Source organism: Pongo abelii, chromosome 20 (assembly GCF_028885655.2).
Source record: "Pongo abelii isolate AG06213 chromosome 20, NHGRI_mPonAbe1-v2.0_pri, whole genome shotgun sequence".
NCBI classification, from domain to species: domain Eukaryota; kingdom Metazoa; phylum Chordata; class Mammalia; order Primates; family Hominidae; genus Pongo; species Pongo abelii.
In genome coordinates this window covers 47791078-47800010 of record NC_072005.2, presented here as the reverse complement: position 1 = coordinate 47800010, position 8933 = coordinate 47791078, and the positions used below count along the sequence as shown (strand labels likewise).

At 54.7% G+C, this 8933-nt stretch overlaps 2 protein-coding genes across 2 annotated transcripts in view; both read right to left on the bottom strand.

Annotated features, from left to right (window-relative positions):
• LOC103888610 (CEA cell adhesion molecule 6) overlaps positions 1-8933 on the bottom strand; it is a 913736-nt gene that overhangs the window by 784942 nt on the left and 119861 nt on the right. The window lies entirely within an intron of this gene.
• On the bottom strand, positions 280-4471 carry CD79A (CD79a molecule). Its single transcript, XM_002829281.6, has 5 exons — positions 4336-4471; positions 2395-2697; positions 2031-2149; positions 930-998; positions 280-801 (listed from the first exon to the last, which is right to left on the bottom strand). The coding sequence occupies exons 1-5, from the start codon at positions 4412-4414 to the stop codon at positions 688-690; spliced, it is 684 nt and encodes a 227-aa protein (XP_002829327.1). The 5' UTR covers positions 4415-4471; the 3' UTR covers positions 280-687.

Genomic DNA, 8933 nt, shown 5'->3' with positions numbered 1-8933 from the left:
CGTAAATAATTTGGTAGCCACAGCTATCTTGATCTTGTCCCCTTCTTGCTTAAGGACATGACCCTAGGGTGAGGCCCTGTGAAGAGGGCCAAACCAGTCCTTCAGTTGGTCTGGGGACCTTCCCAAGAGACATCTTGTTCTCCTAGGAGGGCAGCCCAGACTGGCTACCTGGTCCCAGGTGTGGGGAGTGGGCAGGGAGTGGCTTGGGCTGGGACTCCTGGGTCTGAGGGACATGTGGGAGAGGCGGTTCCCATAAGATCCACGACTCCTGCCAAGGTCTGCAGTTGGGAAGAATTTATTATCACTAAGTGGCCCTGACAGATCAGGGAGGAGGGGGTGACACTAACGAGGCTGCTACAATCAGCTCCCCTAGAGGCAGCGATTAAGGGCTCATTACCCGCTGGTGTGAGGGGAGCCTGGGAAAGGCTGGGGGGTGGGGCGGGGAGGGGGCGGAGGATTAGGTTAGGAGGTGGGGCAGTTTAGAGGGAAGAAGAGTGGGACATCCCCGGGGGAGTCTAAGGAGGCCTGGCCTGGAGAAAAGTGAGGTTACCCCCCCCACCCCCCACTGGGGGAATATGACTAAGGAAGCCCCCAGGAGGGCTGAAGGGAGAATGTCCCAGGGAAGTGAGCTGAGACACTGGAGCTGGGTGCACAGCAGGCGGGGGCAGCCTGGCAGGAGTAGGAGTGTCACGGCTTCTCCAGCTGGACATCTCCTATGTTGAGGCTGCCCACATCCTGGTAGGTGCCCTGGAGGCCCCGGGAGATGTCCTCATACATGGAGCAGTCGTCCAGGTTGAGGCCCTGGGGTGGAAATGAGGCAGCGAACATCAGCACCCTGACACCTGGGGTCCCTGTCCCCAGCCACCCCCAGAGGTAACACTCCCACGCCTAACACAACTGCCCCTACCCCATCCCCACCCTTCACTCACTTCATAAAGGTTTTCATCTTCATATTCATCCCCGGCATCCAACCCGAGCTTCTCGTTCTGCCATCGTTTCTGGAGGGGTGGGTGGGGTGGGTGCCTCAGTGAGCAGGGGGAGGTGAATATCTTTCAGACCCTCCTGGATGCCAGGAAGTACTTTTCCAGAAAGGGTAAGAGATGTCCCCAAGGCCACATACTGGTTACGTAGCAGTTCTCTCTGAGTCTACAACCAGTGTTCCTCCTTCCTTCCTTCCTTCCTTCCATCCTTCCCTTCCTTCCCTTCCTTCCCTCCCTCCCCTCCCTCCCCTCCCTCCCTCTCTCCCTCTCTCCCTCTCTCTCTCTCTTTCTTTCTCTCTCTTTCTCTCTCTCTCTCTCTTTCTTCTCCCTCAGTTGCCCAGGCTGGAGTGCTGTGGCAACATCATGTTTCACTGTAGCCTTGAACTCTTGGGCTCAAGCAATCCTCCCACCTCAGCCTCCTGAGTAGCTGGGACTATAGGTGTGCGCCACCATGTCTGGCTAATTTTTTTTAAGACTTTTTGTGTGTGTGTGTGTAGAGATAGGGTCTTGCTGTGTTGCCCAGGCTGGTCTCAAACTTGTGGCCTCAAATGATCCTCTTGCCTTGGCCTCCCAAGCTAGCATCTTCTTGACTCTCCACTCCCTTACTATTCTCCATGAATAATAACAATAATAGTCACACTTTCTGTAGTGCCTCAGGAGAGGCTGGTACAGATCAGAGATTCTGGGAGGACCCCAGGCCCCACCTTCCCTGGTCTTGGCTACATCTGGAGGGTAACCACACTCCTGGGTGAGGGCAGGAGGGGAGTGAGGACACTCTTAGGGAGAAGAATGAGACTCTTTTTGGGGGGAGGTGGACGTGAGGACAGCCCAGAAGGGGAAACTAAATTGAAGACACCGCCTGGGCCCAGCGCCAGTTCAAGTCCCTTCTTTATATTCATTCATTTAACTTCCAGAGCCCCTATGTGGTGGGTGCTTTCATTCTCCCAAGTTTTGGATGGGGAACCTCAGGCTCTAGAGGGCTACCTGGGCATTGGGGGTCCCTCGGCCCAGGCCCTCGCCCGGCTGACTCGGGGGTCCGAGGGGGCTCACCCTGAACAGCAGCAGCGTCCCAGGCACCACCGCGCAGAACAGGAGGATGATCCCCTCAGCTGTGATGATTCGGTTCTTGGTGCCCTCCCCCATGTCCAGGAAGGGCCTGGGGGGAGGCTCTGCAAGGAGGTGGTATGGCTCAGAGCCCTGGCCCCTCTTGCCCTCCCTAGCCTCCTGGCCCCACCCACCTCCTGCAAGGCCCCAGACCCCCCAGAGCCCCCACTCTGCAGAGGAGAATGTCCGTCCCTCTGTCCAAGCCGGTTTGAAACCCACGTTGAAGGTACTGGCTCTATCCCCACTTCAAAGATAAACCGAGTGTCCCTAGCGGGAGAGTGGGAGTAGGGGCCAGGGCTGGGCCACTCACGGCGCACGCGGAGGTAGGTGCCGCAGGACTGCTGGTATGACTCGTTGCCCTCCTGGACCCGGCACACGTATATGCCCCCGTGGCTCTTGTTCACATTCTGGATGATCAGTGTACCATTGGGGTCCTTGCCCGGGCCCAAGAACTCAGGGGGCCACGTGTAGTTGCCATGGAGGACGCGCCACCAGGTGACGTTGGCGGTGTTGCTGCCATTGTGCGGGCATTGGAAGTGGGCGTCTTCCCCCAGGCTCACCATCAATGATGTTGGGACCCTGTGCACCACCCACAGGGCCTGGCACCCAGGGCCTGTGGAGAGACAGGGTGGGTGGGTCAGGGACTGGGGATGGCGACACATTTCCCCAGCCCTGGCCCCTGCAGCTCCAGCACTCCTAGGAAGAGGGTGAGGACACACCTGGGTGGGGAGGGGAGGAGGGTGAGGACTCTCCTGGGTGGGGAGGGAGAGGGAGAGCCCCTGACAGGGGCTGATGTATCATGGGGAGAGGGGGGATGCGGGAAAGTGAAGAAGCCCCTGGGAAGGAGAGAGGACATACCTGGTTGGGGTGGGTGAGGACGTCCTGGGGGAGGAGAATGAGACTCCCTGGGATGGTAAGACCCCTGGGAGGCCCTTCTCACCTCTGCAGCGCCATCTCTTGCCCCCATCCCGCATACCCACTTTGTACTCTGGCCCTGTGAACTCTCTGGATTTTGGATGTTTGTTCCAGGCACTGGAGGACCGCTGTCCAGACAGCTCCTTCCAGAAGCAGTGCAGGCGTCCCCTCCTCCCGCAGCCTTCCCGGTCCATTTTTGCACCCCAGCCTCAGCCAGGCCCTGCACCTGGCGCTTTTTCTTGTGTAATCATTCACAGAACCCTAGAAGTTGGTTCTCTCCTTAGCCCCATTTTACAGGAGGGATGGCTGAGGCCCTGGGAGGGCAGGCGGGTTGCCAGCATCACCAGGCAGTCAGGAGTGGCACTGGGTTCAAACTCTTGGCTCCCTGGCCTCTCCCTGCCTGGGTTGAGGAGCCAGTCTGTGGCCTGCCCTGGCCTGTGACCCTGTGCCCGGCCCTCATTCTCTGTAAGTTGTATGTGTCAACCTAGGAGTCAGGGGTGAGCTCAGTCCTTGGGCTGGGCTGCTGGTGAGCGAAGGGGCTCAGAGCGGGGTGGAGACTGGGGGTGTCTCTGAATGAGACGAGGTGGCTCAGGCTGGCTGCAGTGTCCAATCCGGGCTCCTCTGGGAAGCCCCAGCTCTCAGACAGACCTCCCACATGGCCGGCCCCCTCTTCTGGAGGTAGGTGGAGGAGGGAGGTGAGGAAGAGAGAAGGAGGAAGAGGTGGGGAGAGGGGCCGAGCACCCTCATCGTCAAGGGCTTAAGACTCAGACGTGAACTCCAACCCTTGCTCCCAGTGTCCCCTTGGGTGGGGAACCTTTCTCTCTGAACTCCTGGGTTAGCGTGGCCACAGCCCCTGCTAGCTGTCCTTGAGCAGGTGAGGCGGAGTCCATGAGACACCCATTCCCCCAGAGCTGAGAAGGGACTCCCAACACAGAGAGGCACCTGAGGTTTAAGGCAGAGAAAGCTTTTTGTCCCCTTGACAGATGCTGAATGCTGCTACCCCTAAGTCCCCTTCCTGCCGCCAGCCCTGGTGCTCAGTCAAGAGCAACTTTAGTTCCTTATTTTGGCCTGTGGGGAACAGGAGGTGGGGGAGGTGACTCTTGCTCCTGCCTCCCTCCGTGAGGCTGTGGACGCCCCTTCTCCTTCTCTGGGCTCCCTCCAGCCCCACCTTGGCCCATCTTGGCACAGATACGATTTCTATAGGCATCTTCACTGGCTCCCCTATTATCTGCCTCCTCTTCCCCTTTCCCTGAGCCCCCTTCCCTCTGCCTGTGCCCTCTCTGCAGCCTCCATAGCTTCCCCACCTCCCGCCAGTTCCTGCCCTTTGGCCACATACCCAGGTAGGCAGCAGACAACAGGAAGAGGAGGAAGGTGGTGGCAGGCAGAGCTTGGGGGACTCCTGGACCCCTAGGCATCTTCTCCCAGTGGGTTGGTTAGTTTGAGTTGCAGCAGTCCCAGGGTACCAGATCCCTACCCCAAACCCCACCCTACTTCCTGCCCAGCCCCCCGGAGATGGGCTCCAGTGGCCCTCGCTACTGGGCCCTTTGCTCGTTGGGCCTGGGGACAGCCCCTGCCGGGTATGCTTCAGGCTATGAGTGGAGAGGAACTGCTCCCTGCACCTGTGGTGGCCACAATTCCCCTGAGAGGTGGCTGCTTGGGTTGGGGGAAGAGGCTGGTTCAAGGGCTGGCTCGTCACTGCTGAGCCTTTGGAACGAAGCCTAGGGAACCTGAGTCCTGGGCATGTGTCATGGGCAGGTGATGGTTCTGAGCTTGACCTCTCCCCCTGCCTGGACTTGGGCAAACCTTGTCCCTTCCCTGACCCCATTTCCTTGCTTCTTGGGATTAGAAACAAGGAATTAAAGGGGTTGTTGCATGCACAGAAATGGCCCATAGTAGGCGCTCAGTAAATGTTAGTCACTATAAATGCTCATGAAGAATAAATAAGGCAGGCTGACCTGTGGCTGACTACCCGTGTGACTAGGTGGGCACTTTGATCCTTCGAAGCTTGACATTTTTCATCTGTGAGATGAGGACCAGAATGTTTCCCTGTCTCATTATGTGATACGAGATGGTGTTCCTGGTATTCAAGGAGTTAGAGCCATGATCAGCTCTTTATTGGAATTCTTTTTTAAAAAAACAGGCCAGCTATGGTGGCTTATGCCTGTAATCCCAGCACTTTGGGAGGCTGAGGCAGGAGAATCACCTGAGGTCAAGAGTTTGAGACCAGCCTGGCTAACATGGTGAAACCCCATCTCTACTAAAAATACAAAATTAGCCAGATGTTGTGGCACACGCCTATTATCCCAGCTACTCAGGAGGCTGAGGCAGGAGAATCAGTTGAACCCAGGAGGTGGAGGTTGCAGTGAGCCGAGATCACACCATTGCACTCCAGCCTGGGTGACAAGAGTGAAACTCTGTCTCTAATGATAATAATAATAACACATATTTTTCTTCTTCTTTTTTTTTTTTTAGAGGGACGGGATCTTGCTATATTGCCCAGGCTGGTCTTGAACTCCTGGCCTCAAGCAATCCTCCTGCCTCAGCTTCCCAAAGTGCTGGGATTACAGGCATGTGCCACTGCGCACAGCCAGAAGTTGTTTTATATTGACCTGCCATGACTGGCAAGGTAGGCCATCCCCCATTTTACAGAGGGGGAAACCGAGGCCAGAGAGGGGAGGTTGTCACTTGCTGGTGTCATACAGTCTAGGGGTGGTGAACAGAGATTCAAAGTCGTCTTTGTGTTGCTCCCAGTTTCCTTTGACCATGTCTGGTAGGAGGGAAATGAGGCCTGAGTGGGGAGGGCGGAGCTGCTGAGATATTTGTGAGCAGTTAGGGGACCCTCACACACACATACAAGGGAATATATAAAATAAATTTATTGCAGGGAGATTTTTGGTAGCAAACATTGAGAAGCAAATGAAAAGTCCATTCGTGGGAGAATGTGTGCATACACTGTGGCAAAGTGAGCCAACAGAATGCTACAGAATAGGGGAAGGTGTCATAAGGCTGTCTCAGAAACAGCACAAACATCAGAAAAAATATCGTAGCATGATACAGTTGACTTGTTTTCAAAAGGCGTCCGCTGCTTAGGGACACACGTTTGTAGCAGAGGTGTAGACCTGTGCAGGGGAGTGGCAAACGCCCAGTTCCTGGGAGGGGTTACCTCTGGGGGACACCAGGGTTGGGTCTGGGGAGGGACATACAGAGATACAGAGAGAGAGCTCATCTTGTCTTGGTTTTATTTCCTGTGTTACTTTTTTTTTTTTTTTTTGAGATGGAGTCTCGCTTTGTCACCCAGGCTGAAGTGCAGTGGCGCGATCTTGGCTCACTGCAACCTCCGCCTCCCAGGTTCAAGCGATTCTCCTGCCTCAGCCTCCAGAGTAGCTGGGATTACAGGCGGCCGCCACCACGCCTGGCTGTATTTTTGTATTTTTAGTAGAGACCAGGTTTCACCATGTTGGGCAGGCTGGTTTCGCACTCCTGACCTCAGGTAATCCACCCACCTCAGCCTCCCAAAGTGCTGGGATTACAGGTGGGAGCCACCGTGGCTGGCCACTTTTTTTTTTTTTTTAAGAGATAGGGCCTCTCTCTGTCGCCAAGGCTGGTGTGCAGTGGCACGATCATACGATCATAACCTCAAACTCCTGGGCTCAAGTGATTCTCTTGCCTCTGCTTCCCAAGTAGCTGGGATTACAGGTGCACACCACCATGCCTGGGTATTTTTAAATTTTTTTTTCTTTTGAGACAGAGTCTTGCTGTGTAGCCCAGGCTGGAGTGCGATGGTGTGATCTTGGCTCACTGCAACCCCCGCCTCCCGGGTTCAAGTGATTCTCTTGCCTCAGCCTCCCGAGTAGCTGGGACTACAGGCACATGCCACCATGCCCGGCTAATTTTTGTATTTTTTTAGTAGAGACGGGGTTTCACCGTGTTAGCCAGGATGGTCTCAATCTCCTGACCTCATGATCCACTTGCCTCGGCCTCCCAAAGTGCTGGGATTACAACAGGCATGATTCACCGCGCCCGGCCTATTTTTTAAATTTTTTGTAAAGACGGGGTCTCACTGTGTTGCCCAGGCTGGCCTGGAACTCCTGACCTCAAGTGATTCTCCCGGCTTGGCCTCCTGAAGTGCTGGGATTATAGGCACTGCACCCTGCCCTGCCTGTGTTACTTAAACTGGGTTGTGCTTTATAGGTTTTTCTTACATTATGAATACTGAATGTTAAATACTTGCATGCCTGAAGTATTTCAGATTTTTTTTTTTTGAGATGGAGTCTTGCTCTGTTGCCCAGGCTGAAATGCAGTGGTGGCACAATCTTGGCTCACTGCAGCCTCTGCCTCCTGGGTTCAAGCTGTTCTCCTGTCTCAGTCTCCCAAGTAGCTGGAATTACAGGTGTGCACCACCATGCCCAGCCAATTTTTTTTTTTTGTATTTTTAATAGACACAGGGTTTCACCATGTTGGCCAGGCTGGTCTCGAACTCTGTTTTTTTTTTTGAGATGGTGTTTCACTCTTGTCGCCCAGACTGGAGTACAATGGTGCAATCTCGGCTCACTGTGACCTCCACCTCCTGCATTCAAGCGATTCTCCTGCCTCAGCCTCCTGAGTAGCTGCTATTACAAGCACCTGCCACCATGTCCGGCTAATTTTTGTATTTTTTCGTAGAGACAGGGTTCCACCATGTTGGCCAGGCTGGTCTCGAACTTCTGACCTCAGGTGATCCACCTGCCTCGGCCTCTCCAAGTGTTGGGATTACAGGTGTGAGCCACCACTTCAGGCCAAGGTCTCAAACTCTTGACCTCAAGTGATCTGCCCACCTCTGCCTCCTAGAGTGCAGAATTTTAAAAAAGTGCAATTGCCAGCTGAGCACAGTGGCTCATTCCTGTAATCCCAGCAGTTTGGGAGGCCAAGGTGGACGGATCAGGTCAGGAGATCGAAACCATTCTGGCTAACACAGTGAAACCCCGTCTCTACTAAAAATACAAAAATTAGCCGGGCATGGCGGCGTGCGCCTGTAGTCCCAGCTGCTGGGGAGGCTGAGGCAGAATGGCGTGAACCCAGGAGGCAGAGCTTGCAGTAAGCCGAGATCATGCCACTGCACTTCAGCCTGGGTGACAGCGAGACTCCGTCTCAAAAAAAAAAAAAAAAAAAAAAAAAAAAAAAAGTGCAATTGCCATCCACGCAGAAGAGCCTGGGCCTCAAGAGTCCAAGATTCTTTTACATCTCAGCTCTACCAACTGACTGGTCATCTGAAACTCAGTTTTTTCTCCTGTAACATGGGTACAAACCCCGCATTTGGTAAGACTGCAAGAATATTCTGCAGTGCATTTGGCACAGTATCTAGGACAGTTCTGTAGCCCTGGGGACCAGGACCCCAGGTGTTCTGCTGGGGTCACTAGCCCCTCTGCACTTCAATTCCCCATTACGACCCCCTCCCATGAGTAAGCCTGGCTCCAGACCTGGAAGCCCTAGGAATTCGCCTTCAAGAGCCTTCGGTGGCTGAGCCTCTTTCTAGGCCCTCTACTGCCCCCCAGTGGCTGGAGCGGCGCGGCTGCGGGATTGCAGGCCTGCTCCGGACACCTAGACCTTGCTTCCTCCCTGGGACGCGCAGTGCCTGCTGCTGTGCAAACCGGACACTTGACATTGAGTTCTCATGTCAACTCTGGGAAATGTTTTCATTAACGGTCAAAAGAGGAAACTAGAGCCCAGAATGGGGAGTGAGTGGTCTGCAGCTAGAGTGCAACCCTTTGGGCCTCTTTTCTGAGGCACAGAGCCCTTGGAGTGGCTAGGTCCAGGCTGCAGCTGTGTTGCTTGGGTTCAAATGATGGCTCCAGCTGTGGGATATCTGGCAAGTTACCCAGCCTATAGCTTACTTTATCTACCTCCAAAGCACTTTTCGGCACTTACTTCACAGTTGCTGGCTGTAACGGTGCTTTT

Coding starts and splice junctions, on each gene's coding strand:
- CD79A (XM_002829281.6), bottom strand. CDS start 4,414: ATGCCTAGGGGTCCAGGAGTCCCCCAAGCTCTGCCTGCCACCACCTTC. Junction 2,698..4,335: donor GTTGTCTGCTGCCTACCTGG/GTATGTGGCCAA, acceptor GTCTCTCCACAG/GCCCTGGGTGCCAGGCCCTG. Junction 2,150..2,394: donor CACCTACCTCCGCGTGCGCC/GTGAGTGGCCCA, acceptor ACCTCCTTGCAG/AGCCTCCCCCCAGGCCCTTC.